This window comes from Pan paniscus, chromosome 18 (genome assembly GCF_029289425.2).
Source record: "Pan paniscus chromosome 18, NHGRI_mPanPan1-v2.0_pri, whole genome shotgun sequence".
In the NCBI taxonomy this organism is placed as follows: domain Eukaryota; kingdom Metazoa; phylum Chordata; class Mammalia; order Primates; family Hominidae; genus Pan; species Pan paniscus.
This window is the reverse complement of record NC_073267.2, coordinates 84228790-84248763: the sequence shown is the minus strand read 5'-3', so window position 1 is coordinate 84248763 and position 19974 is coordinate 84228790. Positions and strand designations below refer to the sequence as shown.

General features: G+C 39.6%; 1 protein-coding gene across 1 annotated transcript in view; it reads left to right on the top strand.

The window, feature by feature from the left end:
* The window catches only part of GLG1 (golgi glycoprotein 1), a 157999-nt gene that overhangs the window by 72598 nt on the left and 65427 nt on the right, over positions 1 to 19974 (top strand). Inside the window, exon 2 of the mRNA XM_034940671.3 lies at positions 540 to 572. Within this exon, the coding sequence (XP_034796562.1) occupies positions 540 to 572 (33 nt within the window). The remainder of the gene's footprint in view (positions 1 to 539; positions 573 to 19974) is intronic.

Sequence of the window (19974 nt, the reverse complement as noted above, 5' to 3'; positions counted from 1 at the left end):
CTGGGCTTGGTGACATTGCGCCTGTAGTCCCAGCTACTCGGGAGGCTGAGGCCAGAGGATCACCTGAGCCTGGGAGGTTGAGGCTGCCATGAGCCATGATTGCGCCACTGCATGGCAGCCTGGGTGACAGAGTGAGACCCTGTCTCAAAAAAAATAAATAAATAAATAAATAAAAATTGAGTGACTTTCTCTGCACTCTATAATAAGTGAATTATAAAATGTCCTGTAGGAGTCCTTATGTCATTGTTGCTTTATTTATTGCTTTAGCATATTCTTCTCCATTCTCCCCATCTTCACATTGTACCATTGGGAAGGGGTTAAGTCTCATGTACCTTTCTGGTACATTTCTCCCCAACAGCCTAAAAGATATGCAAGCTCCATTTTACTCCTTATGTTGAAGAAGCATATTTGGTTGAATATTCACATTTCTTGTTTTGAGTTTATTTTGGTGGTGTTTGAAAACTTGAAAGGTTCTATATATATATATATATATATTTTTTTTTTTTTTTACATCATCTCTTCTTTTTTTTCTCTTCTAGCCTGAAAATGAAATTTCTTCAGACTGCAATCATGTAAGTATGGATTTTCTGTGATGCGCCATATGTGCTTTATAGATACGATGACAGATTTCGGGATGCTCTTCCTGTTGTTCTGGGAAGTGCTATGTTTTCTTACAGTCTTAATCTTAAAAGGATGACAAACTTTAAGGATGCTGGTAAAATCAACAAATAACCCTTCATTGTAGAAGCCTGCAGGTTCTCCCAAATAATATTTACGTACTTAAATTTTTCTTCAGTTACAGCTACCATGTGAAAATAATTCTCTGCTTATCAAGTTTACAACTTTAGAATTTCCTGTTTTAAAGTTTTCTCATTTACTTATCACACAGTCATCTTTTTGCCAAACGCTATAGTAGCACATTAAAAGGAGACTGATGTGAAATCAACTCTGTGCAAAAAGTATTGGGTGCTTTGGTAGAAGTCTATACAGAAGACACTGGAGACACAAAAATGAATTTTGTCCAGGTGAGTTGATGTCAGAAAAGGCTTAATAATGGAGATGAGGCCGGGCATGGTGGTTCACACCTGTAATCCCACCTGTTTGGGAGGCTGAGGCAGGTAGATCACTTGAGACCAGCCCAACCAACATGGAGAATCCTGTCTCCACTAAAAAAAAAACAAAAAACAAAAATTAGCTGGGCATGGCGGTGCATGCCTTTAATCCCAGCTACTCTGGAGGCTGAGGCAGGAGAATCGCTTGAACCCAGGAGGTGGAGGTTTCATTGAGCCGAGATGGTGCCACTGCACTCCAGCCTGGGCAACAGAGCAAGACTTTGTCTTAAATAAATCAATAAATAAAAGAGGTGACACTTGATCTGGATCTTAGAAGAGGCATCTATATGTGGCAAAAGTCACTCTATCACATTATAGAAGGTAGATGGGACCGGAGGCTGTATAAGCAGAGACAGATTGGCTATTTAGGTTAACTACTTACTCTTATGAAAACCTAGGTAAGTCAAGTACAAAATAAAACTAGAAGAGTACTAGAAGATTAGAGGGAAGGCTTTTCTAAATATGACACAACCCTAAATGATGTTTTAAAAATATATATATCTGCATCTATATCTGATTACATTAAAAGCTTTCTCCCCAAAAAATGTTTTGTAAAAAAGTATTCACAATGCAGATGAAAAGGACTATATTTGTTAATAGAAAATGCTATTAATAAACATAACAGACATGAATAGAATGTTCACAGGAAAAGAAAAAGGTGTCCAATAAACAGTAAAAAGTTTATTCTCCCTCAGAATCAAAAGCATAAAAATTCAGCAAAAAATGAGTGCACTGTTGTCATCCATTTGATTAGCAAACATCAAAAATTTGATAAATGGGTACGCACCTGTACTCCCAACTACTCGGGAGGCTGAGGCTGGAGGACCCCTTGAGCCAGGAGTTCGAGATAGCAGTGACCTACGATCAGAAAACTGCACTGCAGCCTGGGTAACAAAGTGAGCCCCCCATCTCTTAAAAAGAAAAAAAAAAGGATAAATACACAGTATTGATAAGGATGTACGTATTTAAGCATTCTCTAGCCCATAGATCAAAAAACTACAACACTTAGGCCAAATCCAGTCTACTACCTGTTTTTATACATAAAATTTTATTGAAACAGCCACACCATTTATTTATGTATTGCCAGTGGCTGCTTTTCACACTAGGATGGCAAAGTTGAGTAACTGCAACAGTGACTACAGTTCCCTGAGAACTGTTGCTTTCTGGCCCTCTGCAGAAGAAGTTGGCTGAACCCTGTTCAAGCCTATGTATGGGAATAAAAACAAGCTATAAAACAGTCAACCTAAAATGCATATGTTTTGACCCAGCATTTCTACTTCTGTGAATTTATGAATAGTTATACTTAAAAGAGTGGATAGAGATGTGTCTATAAAAGGATATTTGTTGTGGCATTATTTATAAAGTAAAGGATTAGGGGAAAACCTCAAAATCCATCAATAGACTGAATCTGACAGAAGAGAAACCCAGAAAAAAGTTGATGTGTGCCTTGGAACTCTCAAAGAGCCAGCCGGGCGCAGTGGTCCACACCTGTAATCCCAGAATTTTGGAAGGCTGGGTGGATCACCTGAGGTCGGGAGTTTGAGACCAGCCTGGCCAACATAGTGAAACCCCTCTACTAAAAATTAAAAAATTAGCCAGGCGTCGTGGCACACCCCTGTAATCCTGGCTACTCAGGAGGCTGAAACAGGAAAATCGCTTGAACCGGGGAGATAGAAGTTGCAGTGAGATGATGCCACTGCCCTCCAGTCTGGGTGACAGAGTGAGACTCCGTCACAAAAAAAAAAAAAAAAAAAAAAAAAAACTCTCAAAGAGCCAAGGAATAGGAAGGATACAATACTGCTGAAAATGGGGGACAAATAGTATCCAAAAAACAGGAGATTTGGTGGAAGGTCTATGGAAGAAGCAGTCAGGACTCTTTAGAGAACAATTATATAACCCAGAAATTCTATAATATAGCATTCATAATGTCCCGCATGCTATCAGAAATGGCTGGATATGAGAAGAAGCAGGAAGATATCAAGAGATAAAGTAGCCAACAGAGAGAGATCCAGAGAAGAGGTAATTCATATATTGGAATTATTAATAGCAGACAGGGACTTCAAATAACTAATAAAATAGAGGAAAATAAAATATTTTCCTATAAATAAAATAGAGGAAAATAAAATATTTTCCTATAAATAAAATAGAGGAAAATAAAATATTTTCCTATAAATAAAATAGAGGAAAATTAAAATGGATGAAAATATGAAGTATTTCAACAGAGAATTAGTCTTTATTAAGAAAATCAATTAGACATTTTTGGACTAAATATAATTTCAGAAATTAAGAACTTATGGGTAGTTTTAAAAGACAGCTTTAGTGGACATAAAAACAGATTCATGGCCAGGTGCGGTGGTTCACGCCTGTAATCCCAGCACCTTGGGAGGTCAAGACAGATGGATTACTTGAGGTCAGGAGTTCGAGACCAGCCTGTTCAACACGGTAAAAAACCCCATATCTACTAAAAATTACAAAATCAGCTGGGTGTGGTGGCAGGTGCCTGTAATCCCAGCTACTCAAGAGACTGAGGCGGGAGAATTGCGTGAATCTGGGAGGTGGAGGTTGCAGTGAACCAATATCGTACCACTGCACTCCAGCCTGGGCAACAGAGCGAGATTCTGTCTCAAAAAAAAAAAAAAAAAAAGGCAGACAGAATGGGATAGAAGCAGTATTTGAAGAAATAATGGCCAAGATGTTTTCCAAATCTAATGAGAGGCATTAACCCATAAATTCAACGAACTTAGTGAACCTCAAGAGAAATCCATACTCACCTAACAATTTTTTTTTTTTTTTTTTTGAGACAGAATCTCGCTCTGTCACTGAGGGTGCAGTGCAATGGTGTGATCTCGGCTCACTGAAACTTCCGCCTCTGGGGTTGAAGTGATTCTCCTGCCTCAGCCTCCTGAGTAGCTGGGATTACAGGTGTCCACAACCACGCCCAGCTAACTTTTGTATTTTTAGTAGGGACAGGGTTCCACCACGTTGGTCAGGCTGGTCTCGAACTCCTGACCTCAGGTGATCCACCCGCCTCGATTTGCCAAAGTAGTGGGATTATAGGTGTGAGCCACCATGCCCAGCCTAGACACATTATTAACAATCTGCCAAAACGAAAAGATAAAAAGAAAACTCAGCAAGCAGGCAGAGAAAAAGAGACATTCTCTTGAGGGAAGGAAAATGACAGCTGGCTTCTCAACAAAGCAAGCAGTAGAAACTAGAGACAAATGAAACAATAAATGTAAAATGCTGAGAGAAAATGCCAACATGGAATTCTATATCCAGCAAAAAATACCCCTTTAAAAAATGAAAATAGGCCAGGCACCGTGGCTCACCCCTGTAATCCCAGCATTTTGGGAGGTAGAGGCAGGCAGATCGCTTGAGGCTAGGAGTTGAAGACCAGCCTGGCCAACATGGTGAAATCCCGTCTCTATTAAAAATACAAAAATGGCCAGGTTTGGTGGCTCACGCCTGTAAACCCAGCAGACAGATCACTAGGTCAGGAGATCGAGACCATCCTGGCTAACACGGTGAAACCCCGTCTCTACTAAAAATACAAAAAAGTTAGCCAGGTGTGGTGGTGGGCGTCTGTAGTCCCAGCTGCTTGGGAGGCTGAGGCAGGAGAATGGTGTGACCCTGGGAGGCGGAGCTGGCAGTGAGCCGAGACCGCACCACTGCACTTCAGCCTGGGTGACAGAACGAGACTCCATCTCAAAAAAAAAAAAAAAAAAAAAAGAATTAACCACCGCACCTGTAATCCCATCTACTTGGGAGGCTGAGGCATAAGAATCACTTGAACTGGGGAGGAAGAAGTTGCAGTGAGCTGAGATCCCGCCACGGCACTCACCCCTGGCCGACAGAGCAAGACTCTATCTCAAAAAAAAATAAAATAGGTGTTATCAGACAAGCGAAAGCTGAGAATATTCATCTCCCACATTTGCACACTGTGAGAAATCCTAAATTCTTGAAGGTAAAAGGATCACAAATTGAAGCAGAGAAGTAGGAGCACTAGAAGAGAAAAATAATTGATACATATGACTATTATTCTTTCATTCTTTAAGATAACTGACTTGGCCAGGCGTGGTGGCTCACGCCTGTAATCCCAGCACTTTGGGAGGCTGAGGTGGGTGGATCACCTCAGGTCAGGAGTTCGAGACCAGCCTGGCCAACATGGTGAAACCCCATCTCCACTAAAAATATAAAAATTAGCTGGGTGTGGTGGTGCACACCAGTAATCCCAGCTACTCGGGAGGCCAAGGCATGAGAATCACTTGAATCTGGGAGGTAGAGGTTGCAGTGAGCCGAGATAGCGCCATTGCACTCCATCCTGGGCAAAAAGAGCAAAACTCCATCTCAAAAAAAAAAAAAAAAAAAAAAAAAAGAACTGACTTAAGCCAAAACAATAACAGTATACTTTCAGATTATAACATGTAGAATAAAATATATGACAACAGTAGCACAAAGGGTGGGTAGGAATAAAAATATAATTTTACTTTGGAATATTCTTATATTGTATATGAGGTAGCATAATATCAATTCAATTTGGACTGTGACCAAGTTAAGGATGTATAATCAGGATACAGATTTGTTTCACATAATGATTGTTCAGTTAATGGTATTTAGCCATCATGACCCTTACAAGTTGATAGCACTTTACCCAAAACACAGATTATGCCCTGAGACATTATTGTTTTAAGCAAATTTGCGTGTAGCAACTTACTCAACACTAGTCAGACTATCACATGGAACAAATTTGAATTCTACCTCATAGTTAGGAGTGCTAAAGGAGTGATAGCAGGAAGTGATCAAGTAGCATCTTCTGTTCCTCTTCAGTGTGTCTTGCACATACAGTATTTCTCCATGTCAAAAAGTGGTTTTTGGTGTTGGTTTTGTTTTGCTTTTTGAGACAAGGTCTTGGTCTGTCACACAGGCTGGAGTGTAGTTGTGTGATCACGGCTCACTCCAGCCTCCATCTCCCAGGCTCAAGTGATCCTCCCACCTCAGCCTCCTGAGTAGCTGGGACTACAGATGCACACCACCATGCCCTGCTAATTTTTGTATTTTTTGTAGAGATGGGGTTTCACTTTGTTGCCCAGGCTGACCTCTAACTTCTGGGCTCAAGCAATCCAACCTTCTCAGCCTCAGAAAGTGTTAGGACTACAGGTGTAAGCTGCTATACCCGGCCCAAAGTGTATTTTTTAAATCTCAAAGATTCATCTACAGGTAATGTCATGAATCTTTCCACATCAGTTTTTTCTAAGTGCCAAAGTTCTAAGGAAAAGAATTACCATAAAATATGTCTTCATACTGATACTGAATGCCTGCCTCATAGTCAGTCATCTGATTTTTACATTACTCTCCAGAGAATGATTCCCTCATACCCTGCCTTTACCAACCATCACCAACTCTCAAGTCTTCTCTTTCTCCCTTGGAGAGTACAATGACCTTCCATTATGTTATATTTTATGTACAAGTTATATTTTACTTTAAAATTGTTTGTTACTTATATACTATTTTCATTTTTCAATTGATACTTCTCTCTCGGAAAATTGTTTGGGTATCTGGCCAGCCTGAATAACTTCTATTTATTTATTTATTTTTGAGATGGAGTCTTGCTCTGTCTCTATTTTGTAGAGATGGGGGTCTTGCTCTGTGGCCCAGGCTGGTCTCCATCTCCTGGCCTCAAGTGATCTGCCTGCCTCAGCCTCCCAAAGTGCTGGGATTACAGCATGAGCCACTGCGCCTGACCAGATAACTTGAACTTCATCACAATTAAAAACTTTTGTGCATCAGACACTATCAAGAAAGTTGAATGGCAGCCTATACAATGAGAGAAAATACTTACAAATCATATACCTGATAAAGGGTCTAGTATTGAGATCATACAAAAACTCTTCCAACTCTAGAATAAAAAGCAAATTTTAAAACGGGCAATGGATTTGAATAGGCATTTCTCAGAAGAAAACATACAGATAGCCAGTTACACATGAAAAGATGCTCAACATCATTGTCATTAAGGAAATGCAGGGCTGGGTGGGGTGGCTCATACCTTTAATCCCAGCAGTTTGGAAAGTTAATACCGGAGGATAGTTTGAGGCCAGGAGTTCAAGACCAACCTGGGCAACATACGGAGACCCCCTATCTCTACAAAGAAGAATTTTAAAAATGTAGCCATGCCACAGCCTGGGCAACAGAGTGAGACCCTGTCTCTTTAAAAAGCAAACAAAAAAAGGAAATGCGTATCCCAACCACAATGAGATATTACTTCACGCTCATTAGGAAGGATGGGTGTAATCAAAAAGGTGGACAATTAACAAATGTTGGTGTGAGTCTAGAGAAATTGCTGGTGGAATGTGAAATAGTGCAGCCACTGTGGAAGACAGATTAGCAGTTCTTCAGAAAGTTAAATAGAGTTACTATATGACCCATGAGTTCCACTGCTAGATGTATACCCAAGAGAGCTGACACATTTTCACACAAAAATGTGTACATAAGTGTTCATAGCAGCATTATTAGTAAAAGCTCAAAAATGGAAACAGCCCAAATGCCTATTAACTGATTAATGGGTAAATAAAACATGATGTAGCCATACAGTGAAATATCACTTTGCAAAAAAATGAAGTACTAACACATGTTACAACATGGATGAACCTCAATAACTGGACTCAAAAGATCACAAAAAGGACACAAAGACAGAAAGAAGATTAGTGGTTTCCAGGAACTCAGAGAAGTGGGGAATGGTAGGTGACTGCTAATAGATACAGAGTTTCTTTTGGGGAAATATTCTGGAATTAGTGGTGATGATTGTACAACCATAACCTCTGAGTTGTGCTCTGGAAGGGCGAATTTTACAATGTAAATTCTGTCTCAACAGAGCAGTATAACCAGCCCCCATGGAATCACCATACAGCTTCAAATATTAATTCAGATTGGTATTGTGTCATTTATATCCTTATGTACTTCCCCTCCCTTTGTATTCATTTGAAGCATAACCGAGACATCATATCATGTCATCTGTTAATATTTCAGTAAATACTCTAAAGGATAAGGACTTTAAAAAAAAAAAGACCATAGTACCGTTGTCATATCTTAAAATACCATAATTCTTTAACATCATCAAATATCAAATTAGCATTCAAATTTCCAATTTTAGCACCCACCCTAGAAGGGAATTTATTTAATCTGATAAAACGTGTCTATAAAAAGGCCTACAGCAAGCATCGTACTTCATGGTGAAATATTAACAGCTTTCTACCCAAGATTGGCAACAAGACATAGTTACTTATTATCATAGAGGTCCTAGCCAGTGCAGTAAGGCAAGAAAAAAGAAAACAGGTAATAATTAAAAAGGAGAAAATTGAGCTGTCATTTTTTTTATTCTTTTTTTTTGTTTTGAGATGAAGTGTCGCTCTGTCACCCAGGCTGGAGTGTAGTGGCTCAGTCTCGGCTCACTGCAATCTCCACCTCCTGGGTTCAAGTGATTCTCCTGCCTCAGCCACCTGAGTGCTGGGATTACAGGCACATACCACACCCAGCTAGTTTTTGTATTTTCAGTAGAGATGGGGTTTCACCATGTTGGCCAGGCTAGTCTCAAACTCCTGACCTCAGGTGATGTGCCCGCCTCAGCCTCCCAAAGTGCTGGGATTACACAGGCGTGAGCCACCGCGCCTGGCCTATTATTTTTTAAAATGCACTATCAGCAGAATCATAAACTGTCATTATTTACTGATGAGGTAATTATATAAGTAGAAAATCCAAAAGAATTTATAAATGGACCAGCAAGTACTTAACAGATGAACTTAGTAAAGTCTCATGATAGAAGGTCAGTATGTAAAATTTAATTGTACTTTTATATATTATTAACAAGCCAATTTTTAAAATATATTAAAAATTAATATTATTTTAAAGTAACATGTAAAGCATCAAATACTTAAGAATAAATCTAACAAAAATGTGTAAGACCACTCTACAGATAACTGTAAAATATTATTAAGAGAAATTTGAAGGCCTTTAAATAAATAAATGAGCAGTTGTGCTCGTGAGTTGGAAGACTTGGTGTTGTAAAAAATGTGAATGCTCATTACATTGACTATAGATTCTGTGCAATCCCATATTTATTGTTAGCAAAATTGCCACGTGTTTTTAAAATTTATGTGGAAACACAGAGTACCTGTAACAGCCAAAGCGATCTTGAAGAACCAAGCAGAGAGACTATACTACCTGGTGGAAGAGTTACTGTAAAGCAGCGGTAATTAAGGCAGTGTGGTAGAAGCAGATTCATACATAAGTGTATACTTGAATAAAGAATCTTAACGCTTACTGTATGCCATTCATGGAAAATCCATTCTGAATGCCCTGCAGATCCAAATGTGAAAAGTAAAACAGTAAAATTTCTAAATAGGAAAATATCTTCATGACTTGGAGATTGGCAAAGATTTCTTAAATGGTTGTATGCCTCTTTTAAAGTATCTCTTGTACTCCATAAATATATACACCTGCTATGTACCCAAAAATTAAAAATTTAAGTTTTCTTAATTGGGAAACCAAAAGCACTAAGTATAAAGCAAAAAGACTGATAAATTGGTTACTTAAAAATCTGTTTCATTAAAGACAGTATTGCTGGGTTCCGTGGCTCTGGCCTGTAATCCCAGCACTTTGGGAGGCCAGAGTGAGAGGACTGCATGAGCCCAGAGTTTGAGACCAGCCTGAGCAACATGGTGAAACTCTGTCTCTACAAAAAATATGAAAAATTAGCTGGGTGTGGTGATGCAGGCCTGTGGTCCCAGCTACTTTGGAGACTGAGGCGAGAGGATCGCTTGAGCCCAGGAGCTTCAGGCTGCAGTGAGCCATGTTCACGCCACTGCACTCCAGGCTGGGTGACAGAGCAAGGTCCTGTCTCAAATAAATAAATAAACAAGCATACAATATTAAGAGTATGAACAGGCAAACCATGGAAAAGTAAAAAAAATTGATAATACATACGTCTGACAGTGTATCCAGAATATGTAAAGAAATCACACAGAGCAACAAAGAAAAGCCAGTGGAATAAAAAAAATATGTAAGATACTTAATCTGCCATGTCTCAAAGATGACGTCTGAATGAACTAAAAACAATGAAAAGGTGCTTAACTTCGCTTGGTAATCAGGGACCTGAAAATGAAAATCTCAGTGAGATACCAGTACCTTGACAGTGCCAATACCGAGTATCTGTGTGAATGTGGAACAACGGTGATAGTTAGCACAGCTAGTGCTTTCAAAGCTGGCTTGGCAGTATTAGCTAAAGCATAGCAAATGATACAGCCATTTTACTTCTAGGTGTTTACCCTACACAAATACTTGTAAATCTGCCCAAAAGGGCTAAATATTTGTAGCAGCTCACAACAGCCCTATGAGTAAAAGGTTAGCAAAGCCCTTTTCCCATTTTCATGAGTATTTGAATTCTATTAACTTCTTAATTTCCCTTTCCCTTAACCTAATGAGAGCAAAATATCAACTAAATGCCTAGGCAGCATTGTTTATAATTAAAATGACCCTGATTGGTAAATTTTAGATGGGCTGTGAAGAGCTGTTAATGAATTATAAATGCCCAATCGGGATGCCGTACTTTCATGCTTTGCTGAATGTGGTGACTCATAAGCCTGGATGTATCCTTTGCAGGGACCCTGGAAACTCTGCCCAGAGCGTTGTTACAAAGGATATTGGTTCCCATGGGGCCTGAGGCTTCTGAGCCAAGGCACCTCCTTTCCATGCCCCTGTGACTAGACAATAGTCACAACGGCCATGGGGAGAAAATGCCTCCAGATGGCTCCATGAACTGCTGCCAGGACTTACATTGAGGAGGGACAGTTGATGCTGTCCTCCTGGCAATTTGTTGTTATTGTCTTTTTTCAGCCCAGACCTTTCCATAGAACCTCAGACTTTAGCTGCTGATTCCACATTTCTACTTTGTCTAATAGTCATTTCCAGAAAGAAACTCTTGATTTTTCTGCCCCTAAACCTTCTCTTCCTATAGTCTTCCCCATCCCCACTAGTGGCTCCTCTGTTCTTCTGGTTGCTCAAATCAGAAACCTTGATTCTTCTCCTCTTACACTTCACATTCAATCCATTAGTAATCTTCTGGCTGCTCCTTGAAATATATCCTGAATTTGGCCATTTTCACTGCTATTGCCCTGATACAAGTCATCATCACGTCTCTCCGGGACTTCTGTGTTGGCCTCCTAAGCAGTCTCCCTCGTGCTTAGTCTATCCTACAGCTGGAATGATCCCTCTATCATGTTAGTTCATATTGCTGCTCTGTCCAAAAACCCCTAAAACTTTTTTCTCACTGATTAAACTCCCAAATCTTTGTGCCCTGCAAGCGTGCAAATACCAACTCTCTGACCTCTTCTCCTACGACCGTTGCCCCTTGCCACCTCTACTTAAGCCACAGTGTCCTCCTTGCTATTCTTCAGATACTCAGAAAATGTTCCTGACTCGGGACTTTTGCATTTGCTATTCTTTCCACATGGAACATTCATCTTCCGTGGCTATTCATTTTCCTTCTCTTACTCTCTTATGGAAAATAGCACCCCATTCCCCTACTTTCAATTCACCTTGCCCTAGCTTATCACCTGACACATTTACTTGATAATTTGTGCCTTATCTTTCTCTCTTTCATAGAATGTAAACTCCTTGAAGGCTGTTGCCCTTTTTGCTCACTGCTGCCTGTCGGTAAAATTTCACAATCCTGGGAATAAACAAAATACCTTAAAGCTTTCAGAGAGAAGAAAAACCCAGGTCAAAATCAAAGTAGTGGCAATTTGAGTAATATACTTCCCATTAGCATGCCTAGAAGCTAGAAGACAGTGGACAAGTGCTTACCGAAAAATGATATCCAGTCAAAGTAATACAAAGATATTTCTGGCATGCAGTTCTTCCAAACATTTATGACTCATGCATATTTGTTGTTGTTGTTGTTGTTGTTGTTGTCATTTGAGATGGAGTTTCGCTCTTGTTGTCCGGGCTGGAGTGCAATGGTGTGATCTTGGCTCACTGCAACCTCCGCCCCCTGGGTTCAAGCGATTCTCCTGCCTCAGCCTCCCAAGTAGCTGGGATTACAGGCATGCGCCACCACGCCCAGCTAATTTTGTATTTTTAGTAGAGACAGGGTTTCTACATGTTGGTCAGGCTGGTCTTGAACTCCTGACCTCAGGTAATCCACACACCTCGGCCTCCCAAAGTGCTAGGATTACAGGTGTGAGCCACCGTGCCCGGCCACGTGTTTTTAAATAAAGCCCCTGGAGGATGTGCTTAAAGAAAATGAGGGAATACACCAAGGCAGAGAAAGATAAAGAACCCAGTGACTAATGAATCAGCCTAAGAGAAAAGCAAAGGAAATTCTGAGGATGCTGGAGAAGGATGATGCATGTACAGAGAAAATAACCAGTCCCTGATGGAAACAGGAAAATGAAAAGACTGCAAGAGGAATGTCTCACTGGACACAGTAGAACATTTTGAGAGGAGATTTACATTTCTAGTAAAGAGATTGAGGATTAATTAATAATGGGTGTATAGGAAAATAGGCCTATGAAATAAGTGACTTAACTATAGAGCAAACTAAAAGTCGTATAGGAAAATAAATACAATATTCTGTGTCTCAGTATATATAACTTTTTACATAGTCAATAATGTGAATACTGAGTATCTAACAACATGATGATTTAACTGTATGGGGAGGAGTGGGACCAGGAAGATGGGTATGAGAATTCATTCCTCATCTTCTATAGTGTAAGTTACTACAGAATATCTAAAAGTGACAAGTCAAGAAATGACAGTTTAAGCATGTAGTTTAAAAATATGGAGGTAATTAACGTAAGCAAAAAGAATTGAAAGTGCCCGCTTCTGGGGAGTGGGTGGGACTTTGGACAGGGAATTTCTTGTTTTGATTTTTTAAACTAACTTTGTAGAACTGTTTGACTCAACATAGCTTTGACTTAAAATTTTAAGGGTGAATAAAAGAGGAAGTAGATTAAACGAGCTATAGACTAAATTTTCTTTTTTTCCCCCCAAAACCATTAACATAGTCATTTATTATCAATATCAAGTATGTATTGCACATAATCGTATGTACTATACTTTTTTTTAATTATTATACTTTAAGTTATGGGTTACATATGCAGAACGTACAGTTTTGTTACATAGGTATACATGTGCCATGGTGCTTTGCTGCACCCATCAACCCGTCACCTACATTAGGTATTTCTCCTAATGTTATCCCTCCCCTAGCCCCCCACCCCCAAAAGGCCCCAGTGTGTGATGTTCCCCTCCCTGTGACCATGTGTTGTCATTGTTCAACTCCCGCGTATGAGTGAGAACATGTGGTGCTTGGTTTTCTGATCTTGTGATAGTTTGCTGAGAATGATGGTTTCCAGCTTCATCCATGTCCCTGCAAAAGACATGAACTCATCCTTTTTTATGGCTGCATAGTATTCCATGGTGTATATGTGCCACATTTTCTTAATCCAGTCTATCATTGATGGACATTTGGGTTGGTTCCAAGTCTTTGCTATTGTGAATAGTACCACAATAAATATACATGTGCATGTGTCTTTATCATATAATGATTTATAATCCTTTGGGTATATGCCTAGTGATGGGATTGCTGGGTCAAATGGTATTTCTAGTTCTAGATCCTTGAGGAATCATCACAGTGTCTTCCACAATGGTTGAACTAATTTACACTCCCACCAACAGTGTAAAAGCATTGCTATTTTTCCACAACCTCTTTAGCATCTGTTGTTTCTTGACTTAATGGATATTAGCCCTTTGTCACATGGATAGATTGCAAAAATGTTCTCCCATTCTGTAGGTTGCCTGTTCACTCTGATGATAGTTTCTTTTGCTGTGCAGAAGCTCTTTAGTTTAATTAGATCCCATATGTCAATTTTGGTTTTTGTTGCCATTGCTTTTGGTGCCATTGCTTTGCCCATGCCTATGTCCTGAATGGTATTAATACAGCCCAGGTTTTCTTCTAGGATTTTTATCGTCCTAGGTCTTACGTTTAAGCCTTTGATCCATCTTGAGTTTATTTTTGTATAAGGTGTAAGGAACGGGTCCAGTTTCAGTTTTCTGCATATGGCTAGCCAGTTTTCCCAACACCATTTATTAAATAGGGAATCTTTTCCCCATTGTTTGCGTGTGTCAGGTTTGTCAAAGATCAGATGGTGGTAGATACCTGGTGATATTTTTGAGGACTCCATTCTGTTCCATTGGCCTCTATATCTGTTTTGGTACCAGTACCACGCTGTTTTGGTTACTTTAGCCTTGTAGTATAGTTCGAAGTCGGGTAGCGTGATGCCTCCAACTTTGTGCTTCTTGCCCAAGATTGTCTTGGCTATGCTAGCTCTTTTTTGGCTCCATATGAAGTTTAAAGTCGTTTTTACCAATTCTGTGAAGAAAGTCAGTGGCAGCTTGATGAGGATAGCATTGACTCTATAAATTACTTTGGGTAGTAAGGCCATTTTCACGATATTGATTCTTCTATCCACGAGCATGGCATGTTTTTGCATTTGTTTGTGTCCTCTCTTATTTCCTTGAGCAGTGGTTTGTAGTTCTCCTTGAAGAGGTCCTTCACAGCCATTGTGAGTTGGATTCCTAGGTATTTTATTCTTTTTGAAGCAATTGTGAATGGGAGTTCACTCATGATTGGGCTCTCTGTCTGTTATTGATTTATAGGAATGCTTGTGATTTTTACACACTGATTTTGTATCCTGAGACTTTCCTGAAGTTGCTTATCAGCTTAAGGAGATTTTGGGCTGAGATGACGGGCTTTTCTAAATATACAGTCATGTCGTCTACAAAGAGGGACAATTTGACTTCTTCTCTTCCTATTTGAATACCCTTTATTGCTTTCTCTTGCCTGATTGCCCTGGCCTGAACTTCCAATACTATGTTGAATAGGAGTGGTGAGAGAGGGCATCCTTGTCTTTTGCTGGTTTTCAAAGGGAATGCTTCTAGTTTTTGCCCATTCAGTATGATATTGGCTGTGGGTTTGTCATAAATAGCTCTTAGTATGTTGCGATATGTTCCATCGATACCGAGTTTATTGAGAGTTTTTAGTTTGCAAGGCTGTTGAAGTTTGTCAAAGGCCTTTTCTGCATCTATTGTGATAATCATGTGGTTTTTGTTATTGATTCTGTTTATATGATGGATTACGTTTATTGATTTGCATATGTTGAACCAGCCTTGCATCCCAGGGATGAAGCCAAGTTGATGGTGGTGGATAAGCTTTTTGATGTGCTGCTGGATTTGGTTTGCCAGTATTTTATTGAGGATTTTCAGCTAGATGTTGATCAGGGATATTGGTCTAAAATTCCCTTTTTTTGTTGTCTGCCAAGCTTTGGTATCAGGATGATGCTGGCCTCATAAAATGAGTTAGGGAGGATTCTTTCTTTTTCTATTGATTGGAATAGTTTCAGAAGGAATGGTACCAGCTCCTCTTTGTACCTCTGGTAGAATTCGGCCGTGAGTCCATCTGGTCCTGTACTTTTTTTGGTTGATAGGCTATTAATTATTGCCTCAATTTCAGAACCTGTTATTAGTCTATTCAGAGATTCAACTTCTTCCTGGTTTAGTCTTGGGAGGGTGTATGTGTCCAGGAATTTATCCATTTCTTCTAGATTTTCTAGTTTACTTGCATAGAGGTGTTTATAGTATTCTCTGATGGTAGTTTGTATTTCTGTGGGATCGGTGGTGATATCCCCTTTATTATTTTTTATTGTGTCTATTTGATTCTTGTCTCTTCTTTATTAGTCTTGCTAGCAGTCTATCTATTTTGTTGATCTTTTCAAAAAAACAGCTCCTGGATTCATTGGTTTTTTTTGAAGGGTTTTTTGTGTCTCTGTCTCCTTCAGTTCTGCTCCGATCTTAGTTACTTCTTGTCTTTTGCTAGCTTTTGAAATTGTTTGCTCTTGCTTCTCTAGTTCTTTTAATTATGATGTTAGGGTGTCAATTTTAGATCTTTCCTGCTTTCTCTTGTGGGCATTTAGTGCTGTAAATTTCCCTCTACACACTGCTTTGAATGTGTCCCAGAGGTTCTGGTATGTTGTGTCTTTGTTCTCATTGGTTTCAAAGAACATCCTTATTTCTGCCTTCATTTCGTTATGTACCCAGTAGTCATTCAGGAGCAGGTTGTTCAGTTTCCATGTAGTTGAGCAGGTTTGAGTGAGTTTCTTAATCCTGAGTTCTAGTTTGATTGCACTGTGGTCTGAGAGAGAGTTTGTTACAATTTCTGTTCTTTTACATTTGCTGAGGAGTGCTTTACTTCCAACTATGTGGTCAATTTTGGAATAGGTGTGGTGTGGTGCTGAAAAGAATGTATATTCTGTTGATTTGGGGTGGAGAGTTCTGTAGATGTCTATTAGGTCCGCTTGGTGCAGAGCTGAGTTCAATTCCTGGATATCCTTGTTAACTTTCTGTCTCGTTGATCTGTCTAATGTTGACAGTGTGGTGTTAAAGTCTCCCATTATTATTGTGTGAGAGTCTAAGTCTCTTTGTAGGTCTCTAAGGACTTGCTTTATGAATCTGGGTGCTCCTGTATTGGGTGCATATATATTTAGGATAGTTAGCTCTTCTTGTTTAATTGATCCCTTTACCATTATGTAATGGCCTTCTTTGTCTCTTTTGATCTTTGTTGGTTTAAAGTCTGTTTTATCAGAGACTAGGATTGCAACCCCTGCCTTTTTTTGTTTTCCATTTGCTTGGTAGATCTTCCTCCATCCCTTTATTTTGAGACTGTGTGTGTCTCTGCACGTGAGAGGGGTTTCCTGAATACAGCACACTGATGGGTCTTGACTCTTCATCCAGTTTGCCAATCTGTGTCTTTTAATTGGAGCATTTAGCCCCTTTACATTTTTTTAAATTATACTTTAAGTTTTAGGGTACATGTACACAACGTGTAGGTTAGTTACATATGTATACATGTGCCATGTTGGTGTGCTGCACCCATTAACTTGTCATTTAACATTAGGTATATCTCCTAATGCTATCCCTGCCTTCATTTCGTTATTTACCCAGTAGTCATTCAGGAGCAGGTTGTTCAGTTTCCATGTAGTTGTGCGGTTTTGAGTGAGATATTTAATCCTGAGTTCTACTTTGATTGCACTGTGGTCTGAGAGACAGTTTGTTGTGATTTCTCCTCTTTTACATTTGTTGAGGAGTGTTCTACTTCCAATTATGTGATAAATTTTAGAATAAGTGCGATGTGGTGCTGAGAAGAATGTATATTCTGTTGATTTGCGGTGGAGAGTTCTGTAGATGTCTATTAGGTCTGCCTGGTCCAGAGCTGAGTTCAAGTCCTGGATATCCTTGTTAATTTTCTGTCTTGTTGATCTGTCTATTATTGATGGTGGGGTGTTAAAGTCTCCCATTATTATTGTGTGAGAGTCTAAGTCTCTTTGTAGGTCTCTAAGAACTTGCTTTATGAATCTGGGTGCTTCTGTATTGGGTGCATATATATTTAGGATAGTTAGCTCTTCTTGTTGAATTGATCCCTTTACCATTATGTAATGGCTTTCTTTGTCTCTTTTGATCTTTGTTGGTTTAAAGTCTGTTTTATCAGAGACCAGGATTGCAACCCCTGCTTTTTTTTTTTCTTTTGCTTTCCATTTGCTTGGTAGATCTTCCTTCATCCCTTTATTTTGAGCCTATGTGTGTCTTTGCACATGAGATGCGTCTCCTGAATACAGCATACTGATGGGTCTTGACTCTATCCAATTTGCCAGTTTGTGTCTTTTAACTGGGGCATTTAGCCCATTTACATTTAAGGTTAATATTGTTATGTGTGAATTTGATCCTGTCATTATGATGCTAGCTGGTTATTTCGACCGTTAATTGATGCAATCTCTTCATAGTGTCAATGGTCTTTACAATTTGGCATGTTTTTGCAGTGGCTGGTATCGGTTGTTCCTATCCATGTTTAGTGCTTCCTTTGGGAGTTCTTGTAAGGCAGGCCTGGTGGTGACAGAATCTCTCAGCATTTGCTTGTCTGTAAAGTATTTTATTTCTCCTTCACTTATGAAGCTTAGTTTGGCTGGATATGAAATTCTGGGTTGAAAATTCTTTTCTTTAAGAATGTTGAATATTGGCCCCCACTCTCTTCTTGCTTGTAGGGTTTCTGCAAAGAGATCTGCTGTTAGTCTGATGGGCTTCCCTTTGTGGGTAACCCAACCTTTCTCTCTGGCTGCCCTTAACATTTTTGCCTTCATTTCAACCTTGGTGAATCTGACAATTATGTGTCTTGGGGTTGCTCTTCTTGATGAGTATCTTTGTGGTGTTCTCTGTATTTCCTGAATTTGAATGTTGGCCTGCCTTGCTAGGTTGGAGAAGTTCTCCTGGATAATATCCTGAAGATTGTTTTCTAACTTGGTTCCATTCTCCCTGTCACTTTCAGGTATACCAATCAAATGCAGATTTGGTCTTTTCACGTAGTCCCATATTTCTTGGAGGTTTTGTTCGTTTCTTTTCACTCTTTTTTTCTCTAATCTTGTCTTCTGGCTTTATTTCATTCATTTGATCTTCAATCACTGATCATTTCTTCCGCTTGATCAAATCGACTATTGAAGCTTACGTATGCTTCACGAAGTTCTTGTACTGTGGTTTTCAGCTCCATCAGGTCATTTAAGCTCTTCTCTACACTGGTTATTCTAGTTAGCCGTTTGTCTAACCTTTTTTCAAGGTTTTTAGCTTCCTTTTGATGGGTTAGAACATGCTCGTTAAGCTCAGAGAAGTTTGTTATTACCGACCTTCTGAAGCCTACTTCTGTCAACTTGTAAAATTCATTCTCCTTCCAGTTTTGTTCCCTTGCTGGTGAGGAGTTGTGTTCCTTTGGAGAAGAGGCATTCTGGTTTTTGGAATTTTCAGCCTTTCTGCTCTGGTTTCTCCCCATCTTCTACCTTTGGTCTTTGATGTTGGTGACCTATGAATGGGGTCTTGGTGTGGATGTCCTTTTTGTTGATGTTGATGTTGATGCTATTCCTTTCTGTTTGTTAGTTTTCCTTCTAACAGACAGGCCCCTCAGCTGCAGGTCTGTTGGAGTTTGCTGGAAGTCCATTCCAGACCCTGTTTGCCTGGGTATCACCAGCGGAGGCTGCAGAACAGCAAATATTGCTGCCTGATTCTTCCTCTGGAAGCTTCGTCCCAGAGGGGCACCTGCCTGTATGAGATATCTGTTGGCCCCTACTGGGAGGTGTCTCCCAGTAGGCTGACTATATTTTCAAGGAGCTTGACTGAAGGAAACTTTTCCCTTCATCCCCTAGCCCACACCCTAATCCTGTAATTACTTTATTCTAAGTATCTCAAGTATATCCCATCTTTTTTCATTCAAATAAGTTCTTGCCTCTTGGTCTACTAACCTCCCTAAATCCTGCCCTTCTCCAGTGTAATCAGATGTGATCTTTTGAGTTCTTTGGTCAAAATTATCAATTAACCTTCCATTTCCTTTAAGATAAAATTCAAAACCTTTAATATGAACTGCGGTATTCAATGTGATCTGACCCCTGCGCCCCATCTCATCTTTCATACCTTCAACTCCAGCTATTCTGAACTCTGTTTCCATAGGTTATCATTTATTCTTTGTGTCCTTTCTACCTTTGTACACTTAGAAGCCCAATCTCCGTCAGTTCATCTGACTGAATTGCTTCTTATCCCTGAGGATCAAGCCCAGGATGACTGGACTGCTACCAAGACTCCCTGTCCCTCCTCTTACCACTCACCAAAATGTGTTCTTCCTTTGTGTTCTGTAAAATCTCCTGCATGCTTGTTATCACATTTCTCACACTATATTTTTATTGTTTATTCCCTTTCCAACCTGACTCTTCCTTCTTTTGTCCTC